This window comes from Aedes aegypti, chromosome 2 (genome assembly GCF_002204515.2).
Source record: "Aedes aegypti strain LVP_AGWG chromosome 2, AaegL5.0 Primary Assembly, whole genome shotgun sequence".
In the NCBI taxonomy this organism is placed as follows: domain Eukaryota; kingdom Metazoa; phylum Arthropoda; class Insecta; order Diptera; family Culicidae; genus Aedes; species Aedes aegypti.
In genome coordinates, this window is record NC_035108.1 from 212,164,157 (window position 1) to 212,185,813 (window position 21,657).

At 36.9% G+C, this 21,657-nt stretch overlaps 1 protein-coding gene across 1 annotated transcript in view; it reads left to right on the forward strand.

The window, feature by feature from the left end:
• The window catches only part of LOC5576995 (chitinase-3-like protein 1), a 30,832-nt gene that overhangs the window by 5,332 nt on the left and 3,843 nt on the right, over nt 1-21,657 (forward strand). The window contains exon 3 of the mRNA XM_001663047.2: nt 18,045-18,570. Within this exon, the coding sequence (XP_001663097.2) occupies nt 18,045-18,570 (526 nt within the window). The remainder of the gene's footprint in view (nt 1-18,044; nt 18,571-21,657) is intronic.

The following is a 21,657-nucleotide window of genomic DNA, read 5'->3' on the forward strand; positions in this document are numbered from 1 at the left end:
GAAGTATTGCTATGAAGCATTGAGAAAGATGATGCAATGAAGCATTGGGCAGTGACCTTATATCACTCATTAATGCACATTTCATTGCTACAATAAAGAAATGCTACATTGCATTCATAAAATAGAATTAAAGCATTATTGCACGCATATTGTAGAATAAAAGCAATGATGCATTGCACTCGTTGAATTAAAGTTAAAATACGGTTATACCTTAATGCTTGTGGTTACTTGGGATGTTTTTTTTAGAACGATAAAGCAGCAGCGAATCTTTTCAGATATGTTGATATAGCAGAACAAAATGCTGAGTAAACATTGCATTATATTATAAACTCAATTAAATTTACTTTGAGTCAACTAAATTATGGTTGAATTTTGACGTTTGATGTATGTAAATTCAATAAAAAATAAAGTTGTTAACAACGATACGGTATAGTTGTTTGTAACAATATACTGTCTAATCAACTATATTTATAGTTATCTCTAGATTAACCTTAGAAAATAGTTAACATGACCGGAAAAATGATTACGTACACTCTATTTTGTTATCCGTGAATGTGTAATTTCAATTTTTTATATTAAAATTTATTTTATGAAATGTTAAATATTATTTCATAAAAAAACGATTACATAAACTGATAGAGATCAATGAAGTACTGATTTTAACGGAATAAATTTGGCAATTTTTGAATTCCAAAGAAAATTATGACAAAAAGTTGTGAAAAAGTTATCAATTTGCCCCCGGATTACGGTAATGTAGTGCCATTTCTTTTGATATTTCAAATCAGAGGTAAACTTCGTCGGTGGGTAAACTATGGAGGCCACAGCGGAACGATGCCCATCGGCGTGTTGGAAGCTTTATTTATGCTGCAAGCAATACAGTTTAGTTGAAAACTTATTAACTGCTATACAATTACCTCTGCTACAAGTTTCCGAACTCTGTGGCTTGATAAGACGATTACCGAAAACTCGGTTCTCCGCCTTCGGTGATACCGATGATTTACAGACTTTTCGGTATTTTTTTTTGACAATTCCATGCTAGTTTACCGAACTTCAGCTATTTTGTTCAAGCGGAAATGTCAAAAATGAACCAATTACCGAAACATCAGTAATTTCATAAGTTACCGATCACTTTCGGTGATTTTCATTACCGAACTCCTATGATCTGTTTAAGTGTGCAGGCTTCGTTCTTTGGCGGATAGGCTAGTGTCATCTGCAAATAATGATTTTTAACATCCCTGTGGTAACTCAGGTAGGTCAGATGTGAAATCAGATATGTTCTGCCTTGTTGCGATAGCTGCCAAGAACTTTTCCAGGCGAAATTGGATTTTAATCGCCTTACTGAGCAGCAAAAGCTTCTTACCGAGCAGCTCCATGCAAACACCGAAGTGGCTCATCGGTCTAATCTGCAGCAGAACAAACAAAGCATGGTAAATGAAGCTTTCGAAGGGCTCGAGATTTTGATGACCACAATAAAGAATGAGCTTGCTACCATTAACAAAACCAGTAGTCTAGCTGGTTGCGTAGTAGCCATAAAAAACCACATAACGACAATACTTGATACTGTCACTAAAATGACGAACGACAACATTTCGAAGTCTTTCGAATCTGTATCATCAAACTTGGCCACTGAGCTCAAAAACATTAATGATGGCATATGCCAAATCAATCAGCTGCACCTGGATTTGGCAGCCACAACCGCAATGTCTTCGAACCCATATCTAGGCATTGACATTCTCGACGAATTGAAAACTTGGTCAGCGAAAATCATAGCCCCGAGGAGCACTGAACCTTCTACTTCGTCACACGGTTCATGCACCAGTTTAAACCGCGAAAATGATGCCGATAACTCAGGTTGGCGCTGCCTTGGAACAAGAAAGGTGTGGAGGGTTGACTGGACGGACTACGATGCGCGCAAAATAGTCCGCCTTAATCAGCAAAAACAGGCGGCAAAGGCTAAGCGGAGAAGGAAGCAAAAAATCAACCGCAATAACACACACTGAACGAAATCCCCCGCCACGTATTGAATGATTTTTGTCTCATCCGAGCCCCATTCCTATTTTCAGACACATTCTGGATGATTTTCATCTTCGTTGAAATCATCTGATTACATATCGCACCGAATGAAAATCATCCAATCTTGAAATGATTTGAATCTCTGTAGAAACTGAATGAATTTGAATGATTATCATTCATAGCTGTAAACAAACCCCATTGCATGCTGGTTAATCATTAAAAAGAGATAAAATAAAATTACAGATAGTTTATTTCTTACACGATTCCTGGAGATTTATTAGCAATGTATTGAATAAGTGATTATAAATAATTATTATTCTTGACTGCCGGAAAAGATGACAGCCTACCGCATACATGCTGAGAGTTGTTTATTCTCCAAAATCCTCGAGCTTGAGTGGTTTGCGGTTCAGGAATCAGCAGTCAAACGAGCCTTTAAGAGTAAACAAATGCTTAAAAACGGTACAAATTTGGATTATTCTACCATAAATTGCACTTACCTGCAACATTTACGAAGAAGTTCGGAGTAACCACGCTACTGACGCCATACTTGAATTAGGACTGTCAACAAGGATGATTTCTATCTCGGATCATTAAACTTTTGTATGATAGTTAAGACGATAATTGAATGATTTTTGATTCGGGGCATGGAAGAAATTACAATCCGTCAAAAGTCCGATGTTATTCATTTCTATTAGTATAACTCAACTACCTGCTTAAAGTCATACGGAAATAGATAAGAAATCATCTTAGAAACGGATGATTTTCGTTCAATTGACGATGGATGAATCATATTGTTCCATATTCATTCAAATTAATGAATATGGAAGTTGGTAGCCATGTGAATTACAAATCATTCATTACACGGCTGAAGCTTTCGTTCAGTGCAGCTGACAACGGAATGAATCATCATCCAAACGACAGTCGAAATCGGAATAGTGCGGGTCGGCTGGATGGAGACTTCATAGCGGCAGGCGGTCACAGCTTTCTACCACCGGACCGAGTACTTTTGGCAGCAGCAAAGGAGAGATTTTCCAGACCACCACAGCGCTCATCATCAGGAACACCGGCTGCTCAACGGCCCATACAATTTCAACGAGGTGAAATTTTAAATCCCAGCCGGACATGCGTCGAAAATCAGCAACCTGCGCATGGCAGGCAGTCACATAGGATTTCTACCGGATGCTCATCAAATTCAGCTGCATCATGTGAAGCGTGCCATGCTCAACATTCGTGTTTTCGGCGCAATCGACGCACTCCTTAGAGGAAGGACTCGACTTAACGCACTCTATAGAGGTAGGACAAGATAGAAGTTTACTGTACTTGACACATTCCACACACAGTGAAGAGGTAAGAGACAGCCAAGAATCAGGTATTCCAATTGACTCAACCCAGAACACTTCTTCAAATCCAACACAAATTGGAACAGAAATCGTAATATATTGCCAAAATTTCAACCGAATGAAAAGTTCGTTGAAGATAAGAGAAATTCATAACAAAATTTTGAGTTGTTCCTTCCCAATAATTTTAGCAAATGAAACAAGTTGGGATGAAGGAGTTAGGAGTGAAGAAGTGTTTGGGTGTAACTATAATGTTTATAGAGATGACCGGAATTTTGAAACGTCTGAAAAGAAGTCAGGGGGTGGAGTTCTAGTTGCTGTTTCAATTCAATTTAATTCGGAAATTATCAGCACTGAAAAATGTAAAGAATTCGAACATGTTTGGGTGAAAATACTTGTGGAAGGCGAAACACATGTGTTTGCCTCGGTATACTTTCCCCCAAATAACGCTCGTAAAAACTCTTATGATAAATTTTTCCAAATCGCTGACGAAATCATGTCTAAGCTCTCTCCAGAAGTAAAAGTTCACATATTCGGAGATTTTAATCAAAGAAGCATTGACTTTATTCCAGACGCTGACAATGAGTGCATCTTGCTTCCAATCGTTGGTGATAACGAAACATTGCAATTTTTATTTGACAGAATCGCCAGCTTAGGCCTCAATCAAGTTAACCACATTAAAAATAAGCAAAATAACTATTTAGATTTTTTATTAACGAATATGTATGAGGACTTCTGTGTGTCTGAATCACTAACCCCATTATGGAAAAATGAAGCATTCCATACGGCAATTGAGCTCTCAATTTTTGTACACAAGAATAACAGACCTGATGACTGCGAATATGAAGAAGTTTTTCAATATCATTCGGCAAATTATGAAAATATTAGGGAAAGGTTAAACAGGATAGATTGGCAAACGATTTTAAGAAGCGAAAGAAATGTCGAAGCCTCAGTCGACGTATTTTACAAATTGTTATTTGAAATTATTCTTGACGAGGTTCCATTAAAAAGAATAAGCCGAAGAAACCATTCCAAGACTCCAGTGTGGTACAATGAACAAATAAAAAATTTGAAAAACCGCAAGCAGAAAGCACATAAAAAATACAAAAGAAATAACAATAATGAAAACTTAACAAGCTATCTATCAATTTGTGATCTACTTAATCAAGCCATAGATAACGCATATGAGAATTACAACTTAAAAACTGAAAATGAAATAAAATCTTGCCCAAAAAATTTCTTTAATTACGTCAATACAAAACTGAAGTCAGATAATTTTCCCTCGATAATGCATCTTGACAAAAACGTTGGTGATAGCTCCGAGGAAATTTGCAATCTTTTTGCATTTTTCTTTCAAGAAATCTATACTACTTTTGATGATGAAGACCGCGATTGCAATTACTTTGATTTCTTACCAGAATATACTAGAGACATTGAAATCAGTCATATCAACGTAAAGGACGTCATGAAAGGCTTGAATAAGTTAGATGTTTCAAAAGGGTCTGGACCAGATGGAATTCCACCATTATTCATGAAGAGCTTAGCTGTAGAACTTACAACTCCATTGTTTTGGCTTTTTAACATGTCATTAGAGTCTGATACTTTTCCAAAATCATGGAAAAGCTCATACCTGGTACCCATCTTTAAAAATGGAAAAAAATCTGACATAAGGAATTATCGTGGTATTGCCATTATTTCTTGTATTCCTAAACTATTCGAAGCAATCATTAATGAAAAACTATTCAATCAAATTAAAAGCAGAATAACAAATGCTCAACATGGATTCTTTAAAGGACGTTCAACAAATACAAATCTAATAGAATTTGTCAATTACACACTCACTGCAATGGATAATGGTCACCATGTAGAGGCACTTTATACTGACTTCAGTAAAGCATTTGACCGCGTTGATATACCTATGCTACTATTCAAATTACAAAGACTAGGAATAGAGTCTAATCTTCTGAAATGGATTGAGTCCTACTTAACCAACCGTCAACAAATAGTTAGATTCAAAGGAAGTAAATCTAATCCCATTCAAGTCACCTCTGGAGTCCCTCAAGGTTCCCATTTGGGCCCTCTTCTCTTCATACTGTTTGTCAACGACATCTCTTTGATCCTTAAACACATAAAAGTTCTGATTTACGCTGATGATATGAAACTTTATTTAGAAATTATTAATAAAGAGGACATAAATATATTCCAAAATGAAATAAAAGTCTTCTACACCTGGTGTAATAAATCCCTGCTGCAATTGAATGTAAAAAAATGTAACTTAATAGCTTTTAGTAGAAAACGAGACACACCAAACGTTGCAATCACCCTAGGAAATCAGCCAGTGGTAAAATGTGACAGAGTCAGAGACTTAGATTCAAAACTAACATTCATTGATCATTGTAATACAATCATCAACAGAGCAAATAACATGCTTGGATTCATAAAACGGTTTAGTTATAGTTTCCATGACCCGTACACAATTAAAACGTTATATACTGCATATGTAAGGTCAATAATTGAATATTGTAGTGTAGTTTGGTCTCCTTTTTCAATAACACATGAAGAACGGATAGAATCAGTACAAAAACAATTCCTACTGTTTGCCCTACGTAAATTAGGTTGGACAAGATTTCCACTACCTTCTTATAAAGCACGCTGCATGCTTATCAACATACAAACTCTAAAAGTGCGTCGTGAATTCGCAATGGTGTCCTTCGTAAATGATATTGTTTCACATCGTATTGACTCCGCAGAACTCTTAGCAAAACTAAATTTTTATACACCCTTCCGACAACTGCGAAACCGGAATATATTCCTTACGTGCCATCATCGTACTAACTATGCCAAATATGGGACTCTTAATCAGATGATGGCAACATATAATAAACATTGCGCTAGTATTGACTTCACAACGACAAAAACCAAATTGAAGCGATATTTCAATTCAGTTCGATGATTGTAAACTCGTTTATAAAACATTGCAGCATAAAATGTTCCTTTATAATTCCTGTTAGAAATAAGAAAAACATGTAAAATTAGTGTGTAATGAAACGGTCTACTATTGATTGACGACAAATAAATAAATAAAATAAAAAAATATTGGTCCCAAAATGCTACCTTGGGGAACATCAGTTCTTGCAGGAAGTCTTTCGGACTTGGAGTGGAGTGTACGATTTGACTGTAAACTTTGAATTATTCTAACAATGTATGTTGGAAAATTAAAGTTTTTAAATTCAACGATCAAGCCATCATGTCCAACGTTATCGAAAGCTTTTTCTATGTGTAGAAGAGCAAAACTATTTGAATAGCCTTCAGATTTGTTGGAACATATCAAATTTGTTACACGTAAAAGTTGATGAGTGGTTGAATGTTATTTATTTTTACTATGAGTTTCTTACTTAAATAATGGATAAATACATTCTTGTTTTTTATTGCTATGGCCTTAAAGGTGTACTTTTTTTTCACTATAATTTATTTTCATTCGGTTTCTTAGTATATTTCAATTTTTCGTGCAAAAAGTGCTCAATGTTCTCCTACAATGGTAACTGTTATGTCTACCTATCTCAAACGGTATTCTTCATTCTGTCTTATGATTTTGGTACCTTTCACTTTTTTATACTTACGTGATAAACACTGGCTGACATCCCGGACTGTGGACTGGTTATCATATTATTTTATTCTTCTGTACAGGATATAAAAGTACACAGCCAATTTATGGGTTAGCAAAATCCCCAACTACACGCTAACATAAAAGTACCCATGAAATGAGTTTCTTGTACCCATTTTTATGGCCAGTATGGAATTGTCAGAAAAAGGGTACTTTTCTGTGACATAAAAAAGGGTACTTTAACCTCATTGTGAAGTATCCTTCCAGCTAATATAAATGGGTAAATAGTGTGCACATGATAGTTTGCAAATCAACATCGTAATTTTTCAATTTCTGTTTATTTTTACCGCTCGGTGTTAGTGAAAAGTTAGTGGTTTTATCAATTGTACGATATATTCTTATGGACGAAAAGATTGCTCATACTATTTTCGACACGTAAGTAGAATCTGCGGTTACTTTCCCGTAAATTGATCTATTAATAATCGGTTTTCTGGTTGTAGATTTGTGGATGACCGCATCAGCGTAGTTCATTGCCGACTGCAGCGATTTCATTAGTGCCTGGGTTGTCTGCTAGATGATCGCATACGTGTTGGAATTCATTTTTTTAACTTTGAAATAAATGTACGTTGTATTTTATTTCGCCCTGTTTTGTTGTTGGTTTTTATTATATGGAACTTTTTTAATCCAAAACCATTGCCATAACCTCAAACTGCACAATCGCTCACAAAATAATGGGGTTTTATTACCCTTTTTCATACTAGAGACCAAGACTGAAAAATACCCATTATTTGAAGTTCAAAGCGAATACTCTTTAATGAGTAAATCGACTTTATTTTTTTAATGAGTTAAACCACTTTTCTTGAAAATGGGTACCATAGTACCCATTAATGGGTACATCCATGTTAGCGTGTAACAATTTTAGCGCTATACGCCAAGATTATTTACTTTGTGCTGTATAACAGTTAAATTAACCCTCTAATACCCAACCCCGTCTTTAGACGGGGTACACTTTGGAATTTTGTGTATTTTTTCGTAGCTCGAAAATCAAAATGATTTTATTTTTGGCTTAAACTTTTACTCATAACACGCATGTGAGAAAAGTTTTTTGTGACTTTTGAAACTTTTTTGTATTTTTGAAAATTGTTTGAAACATTGTATTCTTATATGACCTACAAATGCATAGGGTTCATTTAACGTGTAATATAAAAAATCGTACCTTTTATATTTTTCTACTATTAACCTATAACAGAAGAAGAGCTTGGTGATATTTAAATAATTTCAAACCTCTTTTTCCGTTAATTACACGGAAAATAAAATTATTTTCAGAAAAATATTTAAATTTTATTATTGTTAAAAGTACAGTAAAAACTTGAATTTTTATTGTTGCCAAAAATCAGTAACTAGAAGAGGTTTCAAGAAAAAATGAAAGAGGATAGGGATGTTCAAAAATAAAAATTATAAAATTCAAAAATCAAAATTCATACATTTGCGAATAAAAATAAATCATTGCCCAAAACGTGTTTAGAACGATTTTAGATAACTAAAAATGATATTTAGGTCGAAAATAAAAATTTGGGTATTAGAGGGTTAAAGCAGCAAACACAGCAAAAATTGAAAGCCGTCAAAAATAGAATTATTAGCGTTAATACAGCTGTATCGCAAACGATTTGCAGCTATAAATATTAGCTGAATAAACTTCGTTAGTTATCGCTTTTGCTGATTTCACTAAGCTGTAACTCAACACCGTAAAAAGTAGCAACCCAATGATGGGAAATAAAAGTCTCCATCATTATTCCGGCTGCTTCTATACAATATGATTTGTTAGGCTGCACAATATATAATTAAGAAGCGCTTTATCGTTAGTTATACAGCGAATATACAGCTGTGAGCTGTAAAACAACAACTTGTGACGCATCTATTGCAATTCTATTAACCTCATACTTAATTTTCGAAGAATCAATTCAGGAGCAGTGACCATCATTTAGCAGATAAACAAAATTCATAGATTTTCACATTTTATTTTTCGCTAATTATGTAATTTACTCTCCGAACAAAATTAGGAGCTTTTCACTGTATGCCAGCATCCGTCTGCCAATCTATGCCTAATTGCTATCTTCCACAAGCCGGAACCACCCTCCGGATCCTGCCAAAATTATTTTCCGCGGATCGCGCTTCTATAATGAGCTGTGGATAGGTTCCGCTTCTAAGTGCCCTGCTTCCAGTTTAATGGTACTTGTAGTTCCTGTGGTGCTTCCGTTTGCCGCAGTTGATGGCATAGACAAACACCATTCCGCCGACGATGACCTGGAAGAACGGGGCAATTGGGTCCTTAAATGTTTAATGAAATCTTGTTTTTATTTAATGACACGAAAAAGCATGTTGCTGCAACTATTTTAGCAATTTTTCCTGCTCAAATAACGGCTACATCATATTTAAACTTTAATTTAAAATGTGGGTCCATAAATGAACCTTGACACTTTTGATCTTGTTTGACGCTGCTTAATCGACAAAAACACCACAGGGCTTTTAGTTTTTACACCGGGGTTGTTCCTATCTGACATTTTGGAAGGGACACGGACAGCAAAATACACCCAAAATTTAAGTTGAAGCCAAGGAATGTGACAAAATCTAACAAAATGTTTTTTGGACTTAAACAAAAGAAACTTAAGCGTTTGGCATTAAAATCGGGACAGGCCTTTAGGACCCTATTCCCAGCCGCTTGGGTTTCCAGTATTTCTGTTACCATATCCTGATGGATGTAAACATTTCGTTTGACGTTTCACACCCTTTTACAGCCTGATGAAGTGGTGTAAGCGTGGCTATAACATCTTTTAATGTCATTATAGAATATTATATGAACCGATGTAGAACAAAACGGTGTGTTTTCTTTGCCTTCCATATATACTGTGGTGGCAGCAAAGACCACGTCAAGACTTGTGGATGCAGAGATCGTGAGTTCGATTCTAGGCGGTGGCAGATACTTTAATTGTGTAACGTAGGGAACATTCACATATTATGATTTAAAATTCTGGAAGCTGTGAAACAGCTTGGAAATAATATTTAATCGATAATACAGCGAAGCTGTATAAAATGATTCTATGACACTACCCCGAACGCCACTACCCCGAATGCCACTACCCCGAATGCCACTACCCCAAAAGCCATTACCCCGAATGGGTCATTACCCCGAACGCCATTACCCCGAATGGGTCACTACCCCGAACGCTATTACCCCGAATGGATAATATTTTGAGACATGTTCTAGTTAGAGTTTGGGGAGATAATTGTACGATTCCTTTTGAGTATTTCATGAGTTTGGCTCAAAAATGTATTTTTCAAATATTAGAAATTAAAAAAGCAGCTAGTTGTTCAGCAAATAATTTTTACACACTAAGTTTTGTCCTCTATTTTTGGGAAGATTCACACAGCCACATTGCAATGCTCTGAAGAACAGCCTATTTCGAAAAGAAGGGTGAATTTATTATGAGAAGGATAGCTATAATATGTACAAAATTAGGATGTAGTAAAGTCTCTTATTGGACGTCGGTAGCCACTTCCTTTACTCATTTTATAGGTGTCGGGCATTCAAATTAAGATCTTCTTAAAGATCAAAATCTTTCGTAAACGATGGTAATGGAAGTTCACTCTGAGATAGTCGCTGCAAAAGTTGTTCTATGGAACCCGCCTAAAAACCAACCTAATAGATGACCGTTCCGCTATCGCACTTGTACACTTGTACATGTTAGAAAAATCGGCGGACTCTGATTGACGCTACAGTAAGAACTTTTGTTGATTTGTGGGATCATTAATTTCAATTTCTGTGAGATAACCACAAAAAAAAAATTTTTTTTGATTCAAGATAATGAAGAAATGATTATGGCAGAAAAGTGGTGAGTAAATAAATAAGTGACCTGTCTGTTTTAATACAAGAAGATAAAAGAAAGGGAAAATTTCCGATTAGAATTATAGCAGGAATCACTTTAGTGAATGCGTTCAAGATATATTCCTTTATAAAAAGCTGTTCTATATGGAAATATTAGTGACTAGCTTATCTAACGAAAACGTGAAAGAACAGCCTATTTAAAAAAGAAGGGCAAATTTCTGGTGAAATGTTTGCAGCTATGACGTGAATGATCACTGTAACAACGTGATGCTATGACACAATCTATATTCATAAGAAAGAAAAATATTTGTTCAAAAACAAAATTGAAATATGAACACCACCAACAAGTCCAAATACCGGTGATTACGCATCTGTTAAGCAACACCATATTGAGGGTTATGGATTCGAATTCCTTTCAGTCAATAAAAGGCTTATTATATTAAAGCCAATTCACAAATTTCGTAACGCTGAACGGAGCAAAAAAGTTTGTGGGTGATTGTCCTCAAAATGTTACAGTCCATTCAATATGTAGAATTTCCATACAAAAAAAAAGTACGAGGTGTTAAAAATGGCAATTGTTGGCGAAATGAAATTTGTGAATGAACCCTTGAATTGCGAAGGTGCCCACTGAGCTGATAAACAGGCACTGTCTCAGAAAGAATGAGAAGAATATAGTTGCCATCAAGATATTTCGAAAAAATAAATATATGATGAACATTTTTATTAATTACCAGCTTTCATTAGAGACGCATTTTTGCACGCAAAACATGATACTGTACTGTATCTCATACTATTCGGGGTAATGGCTTTCGGGGTAGTGACCCATTCGGGGTAGTGGCGTTCGGGGTAATGGCGTTCGAGGTAATGGCATGGAGCCGTATAAAATATATTCAACAGTTGCAAAATAATTGAGAAAGCGCCTTTCAAAGATGTTTACACAGCTTACAAGTCGTATAACTGTCGAGTTAGAGCAATGATCGGTATGAATAAGAGCTGCCAACACAGTTTACAAATAGCTGAGTAGATTCGCCACATTTGTTAGTAAAAGGATCGCATAGAAGCTTTTGTTCGAATATACAGCGCCTGTACTCAGCATGAAGCCGTATAAAGAGGGCTTAGAGAATGTTATATTTGCACTAAATGTTAGTTCCCTTCTTGATATTTGCACAAGGCGGATAATGATGCTTGCTTCGTACTGCGTTTCTTTGTGTGTTTATTCATTTTGCTCCGTCTGCCACACCCTGCAATTCTTCAGTTATAGCTACAGGTACAGCTTCGTGGATATTATCTGAAATACAAGCTATTGACATTTTTTTATATATATATAAATTAATTAGTATCATTCCAAACATTACATTCATTTCTTATATCTAGGTGTTCTGTGTTATCAGACAACACTATCATCCTGATTTGGTAAAACAAATTTAAGATTTTATTAACATTTTGTTAACAATAATTACCGTTTTGTCTCAAATTCCGAACAGACTCATATTCCGAACACTCGGTTTTTGTATGGCAATTTGGTTGAAATGTTTCGCTGAAATATGTCACCAAATAACAAGGAAATGGCAGTCAATTGCAATTCAATTTTAACGTCTTCAATATAATTAATACCGCGGGAGTAGTGATGATTCTCTACTTTCAGACCAGAAGAACAAGCTTAAGTAAATTTATTTGCGAAATTGTTCATTTGAATACGATTTATTCGTGCTGTTCGGAATTTGAATCAAGGTGTTCGGAATATGAGACAGAATGAACACAGTGTTCGGCATTTGAATCAAAATGCTGTTCCGTACTTTAACGTTAAAAGAATATTAAAACTAATTAAATCAACATTACTATCGGTACACCCAACAGCTAACAGTTAGGTTTCGCGAGGAAATTGAAATTTACACAAATATCTGTCAATTTATGCCATTCAGATGCATTTGAAGTCACTGTTGGCCTTAAGTGTTCGGAATATGAGTCAAAACGGTACATTTAATTTTCCGTAGCAGTTCAGATTTTTTACAGGTGAGTTGATTTCACCTGCTTATAAGAGAAAAAAATTACGTTTTTAATTTACTTAACCTAACTTAACCTAAGCATATAATGCATTAATCGTGGCAAAAGAAGATTGTAACGATTTTTGCCTGAAATTATTTATTATTTTATTTGACATTTGTTCCAATGTTTCAACATTGGATATTCTATGTAACTCATTGGTACTATACCAGGGAGGAAGCTTCAGAATCATTTTCAAAATTTTATTTTGAATTCTCTGCAGAGCTTTCTTCCTGGTATTACAACAGCAAGTCCATATTGGTACAGCATACAACATGGCTGGCCTGAAAATTTGTTTGAATATCAAAAGCTTGTTCTTAAGACAAAGTTTTGATTTTCTATTAATAAGAGGATAGAGACATTTTACATATTTATTACATTTGGCTTGAATGCTCTCAATGTGATTTTTGAAAGTTAAATTCTTATCTAGCATGAGCCCTAGATAATTAACTTCATCTGACCAATGTATTGGAACCCTTCTTATCGTGACAATATGTCTACTTGAAGGTTTCAAATAAAGAGCTTTGGGTTTATGTGGGAATATTATTAGTTGAGTTTTGGAAGTATTTGGAGAAATCTTCCATTTTTGCAAGTATGAAGAAAAAATATCCATTTTTTTTTGTAATCGACTGCAGATGACACGCAGGCTTCGTCCTTTGGCGGAGAGGCCTGTGTCATCCGCAAACAAAGATTTTTGACATCCCTGAGGTAACCCAGGTAAGTCAGATGTGAAAATATTGTATAATATTGGTCCCAAAATGCTGCTCTGAGGAACACCAGCTCTTACAGAAAGTCTTTCAGATCTGAAGTTCTGATAATTAACCTGAAGTGTACGATTTGACAGTTAACTTTGAATTATTCTAACAATGTATGTTGGAAAATTAAAGTTTTTTAATTTTACGATCAAACCTGCATGCCAAACGCTGTCGAATGCTGACCAGTAGAATAGTCTTCAGATTTGTTGGAACGAATCAAATTTGTTACACGTAAAAGTTGATGAGTGGTCGAATGTCCATGGCGGAATCCGAACTGTTCATTGGCAAAAAATGAATTTTCGTTGATGTGGGCCATCATTCTGTTCAAAATAACCTTTTCAAAAAGTTTACTGATGGAGGAAAGCAAACTGATTGGACAATAGCTAGAAGCTTCTGCAGGATTTTTGTCTGGTTTTAAAATTGGAACAACCTTAGCATTTTTCCATTTGTCAGGAAAATATGGTATTTGAAAACATTCGTTAAATATATGAACTAAAAATGATAAGCTACTTGCTGGAAGTTTCTTGATGAGGATGTAGAAAATTCCATCATCGCCAGGAGCTTTCATATTTTTGAATTTTTTTCATAATAGTTCTCACTTCTTCCAAATCAGACTCCCAGGCATTTTGGAAAACGTTCTCTTGATTTAGAATATTTTCGAAGACCTGAGTAACATGATTTTCAATTGGACTAGTAAGTCCTAAATTAAAATTGTGCGCACTTTCAAACTGCATAGCAAGTTTTTGAGCTTTTTCGCAGTTAGTTAGTAATAATTTGTTGTCCTCTTTCAATGCCGGTATCGGTTTCTGAGGTTTTTTCAAAATTTTAGATAATTTCCAAAAGGGCTTAGAGCCAGGGTCCAATTGAAAAATCTTATTTTCAAAATTTTTGTTTCTTAATCGTGTAAAACGTTTCTTGATTTCTTTCTGCAAATCCTGCCATATAATTTTCATAGCAGGATCGCGAGTGCGTTGAAATTGCCTTCTCCTCACGTTTTTAAGGCGGATCAACAGTTTAAGGTCATCGTCTATAATCACGGATTCAAATTTTACTTCACTTTTGGGAATTGCATTGTAATTATCAAGTTTTGTTTGTTAACATCAAGATTAGAGTCAACATACGTTTCATGTATATATTCCAGTCGGCTCGTAAATAATTGAAAGTGGAGCTGATACGATTGAGAACCACTTCATGGGATATTTGAAATGTAAATGTAATGATCCTAATCAAAATCAGCATGAGTAACTAATTGGCTACAAAGATGACTAGAGTCAGTTAAGACCAAGGCAATCGTAGATGGATTTCTAGAAGAGGAAAAACATGTAGGGCTATCAGGGTATTGAATTGTGAAATATCCTGAAGAGCACTCATCAAATAAAATTCTGCCGATGAAATTACTTTGAGAATTATTCCATGACCGATGTTTGGCATTAAAGTCACCAATGGCAAAAAAAATTGTCGTTGAGGGGCCGAGATAGCCGTAGCGGTAAACGTGCAGCTATTCAGCAAGACCATGCTGAGGGTCGTGGGTTCAAATCCCACCGGTCAAGGATCTTTTCGGATTGGAAATTTTCTCGACTTCCCAGGGCATAGAGTATCTTCGTACCTGCCACACGATATACACATGCAAAAATGGTCATTGGCAAAGTAAGCTCTCAGTTAATAACTGTGGAAGTGCTCATAAGAACACTAAGCTGAGAAGAAGGCTCTGTCCCAGTGGGGACGTAACGCCAGAAAGAAGAAGAAGACAATTTTTTTTTACTTATTGCGAGTCAATTTTCGCAAGTCAGTTTGGAGCAAATTAACTTGCTGTCCAGAGCATTGAAAAGGCAAATAGGCAGCTATGAAAGTATACTTACCAAGATGTGTTTCAAAAACGAAAAAAGTTGATGTTTTATACGCCTATGAATGATGATTGCAACTCCCCCACATGCCCCATCAAGTCGATCATTACGATAAACAAAAAAGTTGGGATCTATTTTGAGTTTAAATCCAGGTTTCAAATTCTTTTCAGTAATAACTGCTACATGCACGGTATCAACTGTAAGAAATTTAAACAGCTCGTCCTCTTTACCATTCAGAGAACGAGCATTCCAATTTAAAATATTTAAATTATTATTTGGATCCATTAGAAAAACGTAATCCAATAACAATTTGATTCGTAAATTTTACACCAACTTGGACTGCTTCAGTCATAGTGGTGGCTTTGAACATTGCATCAATCATTAGATTCAATTGTTCAGTTAGAAAATAAGTATCAAAGACAGACATATCACTTGAAGTGGGTACATTATCTGATGATTTCCCATTAGAATTTTCGGTAGACGAAGAAGCGGAGTAGGAGTTATCTGTGGCGGTAGGATTTTTTCCATTTGATTTGAAACAAGTAGAATGGGTACTCATAGTACCTTTAGGGGAGGAGTTCAAATTACCTGCTACGATATCGGCAAAGGATTTTCCGTGGGTAGATACATTCGAAATTGAAAGATTCGAACGACTACCTGACGGAATAAAATAAGTTTGTGAATGAGCATGATTATGATCTTCCTGATGGGTATGATTCATGATCAAGCGATCGTTAACTGAAAAATGAGTATTGTTCGATACTCTACCAGGCAAATTCCGGAAACGTCCGCTATCGTGATGGATATTATCTTTCATCTGCCTGGCACGAGTCTCAATGATTCTTTGTCGTAAAGGGCAATTCCAAAAATTTGACTTATGATTAGCCCCACAATTAGAGCATATGATTTTGGTGGTATCTTCCTTCACTGGACAGACGTCATTGGCGTGAGAAGAATCTCCGCAAATCATGCATTTAGCATCAGTACGACAATTTTTTGTACCATGACCCCACTTTTGGCACCGATGGCACTGAGTGGGGTTCTGGTAATTTCCTCCAGGTTTCTGGAAATGTTCCCATGTCACACGGACATCGAACATAAGTTTTGCTTTTTCTAAAGCTTTAATATTATTTAGTTCTTTTTTGTTAAAGTGAACTAAATAATATTCTTGAGAAACCCCTTTCCGAACAATGCCAGATTGGGTTCTGTTTTTCATAATGATTACTTGGGCTGGGGAAAATCCAAGTAAATCATTAATTTCATTTTTGATCTCTTCAAGTGATTTATAGTCACTTGAGAGACCTTTCAAGGCAACTCTGAACAAACGTTCAGTTTTGTCGTCATAAGTAAAAACATGTGTTTCTTCTCTTCAAGATGTCTGAGAAGAAGTTCGCGATCTTTAAAAGTTTCCGGCAAAACGCGACAGTCTCCTTTCTTTGCGGTTTGGAAGGAAACCTTGATTCCCCTAATGGAGTTCAAGATCTCCTGCCTAAATCCCCTAAATTCGGAACAACTGACCACGATAGGCGGCACCCTTTGCTTCCTCACTTGAATCGAAGAGCCAGGGCTAGAGGCTGCTTCGAATTGGTGTTCTGAAAATTTGTCTAAAGCATCGAACTGATTGCTCATTTCGATACAATTATCAACATTATTCATTTCACCCTTGGAAGAAAGTTCGCCTTCCGGAGAAACCGGGTCCAACGAAAAATCGAAGAAACGGGTCCAAACAAGGATCGTAAAGGGATCAATAGTAGAAAAAATAGTACTGAAAAGTACTGTTTTTGTAGCACTGAAAAGTACCGTTTTTAATTTTAGCACTGAAAAGTACTGTTTTATTGCTTTTTAAAAACTTTCCAAGAGCAGAGAGAATTCGTGTACGCACAGCACGAAGGTACGATGCGCACTGCGCTATTGACATTGATTCTTCTAAACTGCCCATCTTGCTGCGTACGGTACTGTGTAGCTACTCCATCCGTTTCCAAGCGTTGGATATTGAATTCCATCATTCTGCAATTTTCGTGGAGCCTTCCTTAGCCGAGTGGTTAGAAACCGCGGCTACAAAGCAAAGTCTACTGAAGGTATCTGGGTTCGGTTCACCGTACCTGCCACACGATATACGAATGCAGAAATGGCAATTTAGGCAAAGAACGCTCTCAGTTAATAACTTTGGAAGTGCTCATACGAACACCAAGCTGAGAAGCAGGCTCTGTCCCAGTGGGGACGTTAATGCCAAGAAGAAAAAGAATATTTGCAATTCTGTGAAGTTTGTTGTGCAACCCTATTCTGTTTTTACAGAACAAAATTGTTGCTTTCATATATTTTAAAGCTGAACCTATTTTAATTACCATTTTCAAGAAAAAAAATCAATTCTTTTCTAGTTATGATTATCCAAATACAACAATAGTTATTTTGTCTTAAATTTTTACTATCATCTAAGAATATACAAACCCGTTTATCACGACGAGAGCAGTTGGAAATGTAGATATAAATACTGTTCTCTCCAATGAAACTAATTGTGACGCCGATAAACATAGAAAATTAATGGTTCACTTAACATCATTTCAGATTCGATCGATATGGCTTGATCTTGAGTGCAGCTGTGGCATCCGCCGAATTTTCAGCATCAGTTTCCTACATCATTCCTCGTGTCTCGGCTGCACTCCACTTCATCAACGTTATGACCTACGACATGCATGGAGCATGGGAAGACCACTGTGGACTGAATGCACCTCTTTATGCAGGACCTGCCGATATAACCGAAGTTCAGAAGCAAATGAATGTGAATGCTAGCATCCACTACTGGTTATCATCTGGCGCACCGAAGGAGAAACTGATTTTGGGTATCCCTTTGTACGGGCGGTCATTCACTCTTGCGAACGCCGCCAATAGTTTTGTCGGAGCACCCGTCAATGGTCCAGGAACCGCAGGGCCTTACTCCAGGGAACCAGGAGTGATGGGATACAATGAATTTTGTGAAAAACTACAAACTGAACAATGGGCGATTCACTCAAGTGCAGAACAATTTGGCCTATATGCTGTTCAAAATAACCAATGGCTGGGATTTGATGATGTCACAACGGTGAAATACAAGGTAATTATTAGTTTAGGCACATTAGGGCGATCATGATTTAGTTAAGTTTGAAAATCCAATCTCCCATATCTTTCTTACGATACATGCGATAAAAATAGTGTTCTGTAAATTGTTTAGTTTTTTTTCGGTGGTGATTCAATGGTGGCTTTAAGACAATGTACAGTATCGGATTATCATTATCATATCATTAAAGCCGTTCTCTAATACAAAATTATCAACTTCAGATAGTCATATCTCCGTCATTTTTCAATCGATTCTTTTCAGTTTTTCTGTGACGAACTACAAATTACCTGAATTTTGATAACTTTTGAAACAGTTTCGTGAAAACTATTGATTCAATATGACGGGGTTGGTGGTCTGATGGCTACCGCTTCTGCTTCATAAGCAGAATTCTTAAGGTCATAGGTTTAATCCCAGGCCCGTCCATTTCCTCGTACTTTGTATGTTTTATATCTCTCACTTGCTTCTATCTTACATTCTAAATCTATCACACTCGAACTATTCGTTCATAGCAAACGCTAGAACCAGAGACGGACAAGAAACCGTTTCCCTAACGCTTCCATTCTTCCACGCGCATGCCTTTCCTTATGCCTGATTCATAGGCAGTCTGCTAACCACAAAAGCAAACCTCTCTGCCATGCCTTTCCCCCAATCCAAACACTCCCGCATGAACTGGCGTAGATGCAGTGGTATATACGGTCTACGTGGGAGCCAGTATAATGCATCACCGATTCCTCCCCCTTCCCCACATTGGTCTGCATTCTGACGTGGCAGGCACCATTATCGTCTAAAAATAGAAGATCACCATCACTTATACACTGAGGATGCCTGTTAGTCCCAAGCAGTTATTCGGTTGGTTCCTTGTGTAAGTGCAGCTGATCTGGCGATTCTGGAGTAGCATCCACGGGCGGCCAATCAAGCTCAAGCTCAAGTTTCGTGAAAACTATTGATTCAAAAGTTACAGATAGGTTGAATTTGAACCAAAAAAATGCACCAAAACCCAAAATGATCCAGCAGAAAAACTACGTATCGAATTATCTTGATGTCTTCAGCGCGTTTGTCCCTTCACTTCATGAACAAATGTGCTGAAGACACCAAGTTCATTCGAAACATAGTTTTTTTGCTATATTACTTTTGGTTTTGATGCATTTTTTTGTCAAACAGCTTTTTCAACAGTTTTCAAAAATTGAGGTAATTTGCAGTTGGACACAGAAAAACGGAATAAATCGTTTTAGAAACGACGGGGATCTGAAGTTATGAAAAAAATCAGAGGGGGTTGTGTACAAGACACGACCGCATGACGTTAACTACGCCAAGTGATTTTCTGCATTTGAACTTTAGTCGATTTTCATAGTTGCAGCCGGGACCTTTTTCCGAAAAAAATATTTGGTGTTGGTTGTACGTAACAATAATGACTATCACGCCTACCAAATATTTTTTCGATTAATGCTTTCATTCGCGAGAAATTTGAAGTTAGATGCCTTTCCCCATACAAAATAAAACGAGTAAACTTCTGCTGATCAACTGTGGACAAGACCAAAGCAGGTAATCCATTGACACCCAGTATATTACCGATAGACGTAGTTAACGTCAAAAGAAGAATGGGCGAAAAAGAAAGCTTTGATAGTGCGCTTTCCAACCCGTGTGTTTGGTTGCGTAAGAAAAGAGTCGACATTTTCCCAATTTTCGACAGTCTATCGTCAGAAATCAAAAGTTTTCTCCATTTGAGTAAAATGTTGTATAAATTTCCTACCGATTGGTGGGAAAATATTGAAAATCTACCGATAAATGGCTAAGTTATTAGTATTCAAAATTTTACATAATTTCGTGACGGTCGCAACATTTTAGATTTTTAATTGACACCCAGTATATTGCCGTAAGACGTAGTTAACGTCAAAACGGCATTGGTGCGTGTTTAATGTCCAGTACTGTACGTTAGTTTAGAAATTAGCTATATTAGAAATTATTTATATAGAAAAATCTTGTACCAACCGGATTCGACGCGAACACCATATTGTTGTCCGGTAGTCCCTGCAATTGTTGTCCGGTAGTCTTGCAACATGCCCTGCCCAACGCACCTTTCCGGTTGCGTCACATACAGGGTTCGCCGTAGAGCCTAGCGAGCTCGTGGTTCATTCTCCGCCACCACACACCGTTCTCCATCACACCGCCAAAGTTGGTCCTAAGCACCCGTCGTTTGAATACTCCAAGTGCTTGCAGATCCTCTTCCTGCATGGTCCGGTCTAATGAGCGTTTCGTACATGGTACATTTGGTGAGAGGGTGAATCTTTCTGGATCGCAGCTTCTTCTGGAGCTCATAGTAGGTGCGACTTCCACTGATGATGTTTCTCTGTATTTTACGACTAACGTTGTTATCAGCCGTTAACAAGGATCCGAGGTAGACGAACTCATCAACCACGTCGAGAGTATCCCAGTCTGTCGTAACACTGCTTCCTAAGAGAGTTCTGTCGCACTCGGTTGGCCTATCAGCTTGTAATTTATTTTTGACGCATTCATCACCAAACCGACTTTTGTCCCATCACGTTTCACGCGGGTGTCTAGATCTGTCACCGGTCCAAATGTTCTGCTGACAATATCCATATCATCCGCTAAGCAAACAAATTGGGTGGATCTTGTGAAAATCGTATCTCGGTTTTTAAGTCCGACTCTTCGCATGACACCTTTTAGTGCAATGTTGAACAGCAGGAACGAGAGTCCATTACCCTGTCCAAGTCCCCGGTGGGATTCGAACGAACTGGATTGTTCGCCCGAAATCTTCCGAGAAAGCTGTACTCTCCCATGATTTTCCATAGCTCTTTGCGATCGATGCTATGATAAGCCGCTTTAAAATCGATGAATAGATTATGTGTTGGGACTTGGTATTCACTGCATTTCTGGAGGATTTGCGGTACAGTGAAGTTTTGGTCCGTCGTCGAGCGGCCGTTGATGAAACTAGCTTGACAACTTCCCACAAAACTCATTTGCTATTGGTGATAGACGACGGAAGATAATCTGGGATAGCACTTTGTAGGCGGCATTCAGAATAGTGATCGCATAGTTTTTGTATTCCAGTTTGTCGCCCTTCTT